The 323-nt window shown below is 62.5% G+C and overlaps 1 protein-coding gene across 1 annotated transcript in view; it reads right to left on the reverse strand.

Annotated features, from left to right (window-relative positions):
* SLC8B1 (solute carrier family 8 (sodium/lithium/calcium exchanger), member B1) overlaps positions 1-293 on the reverse strand; it is a gene marked incomplete at its 5' end in the record, with an annotated part of 2,019 nt that extends 1,726 nt beyond the window's left edge. The window contains one exon of the mRNA XM_009873142.1: positions 149-293. Within this exon, the coding sequence (XP_009871444.1) occupies positions 149-293 (145 nt within the window). The remainder of the gene's footprint in view (positions 1-148) is intronic.
* Between the last annotated feature and the right edge of the window lie 30 nt (positions 294-323).

Consider the following 323-nt stretch of genomic DNA (forward strand, 5'->3'; position numbering starts at 1 on the left):
GGACAGAACCACCCGACCACAAACCAGGTCCCCCAGTTTGGCTCTGTGCTGGCTCATCCTCCCCTCCCTAGCCAGGGTGCTCCTGAGGTCCCCAGGCCTTCAGTGGCCACCTCGGTGCCACCCCCTCCTGGGTGTCCAAGGCTCTTACAGGTGCCTGACTTCAGGGTGAGGACGAAGAGCAGGGGGCTGGTGAGGACATGCAGGCAGTTGAGGGGTCTCTTCCAGTTCAGGTCCTCCTTGTCAGGATCCACCACAGGAACAGTGAGCAGCAGCACCAGCTCCACGGGCACCTGGGAGAAGCAACCGCAAGCAGGGAAGGGACA

Source organism: Apaloderma vittatum, unplaced genomic scaffold (assembly GCF_000703405.1).
Source record: "Apaloderma vittatum isolate BGI_N311 unplaced genomic scaffold, ASM70340v1 scaffold24767, whole genome shotgun sequence".
In the NCBI taxonomy this organism is placed as follows: domain Eukaryota; kingdom Metazoa; phylum Chordata; class Aves; order Trogoniformes; family Trogonidae; genus Apaloderma; species Apaloderma vittatum.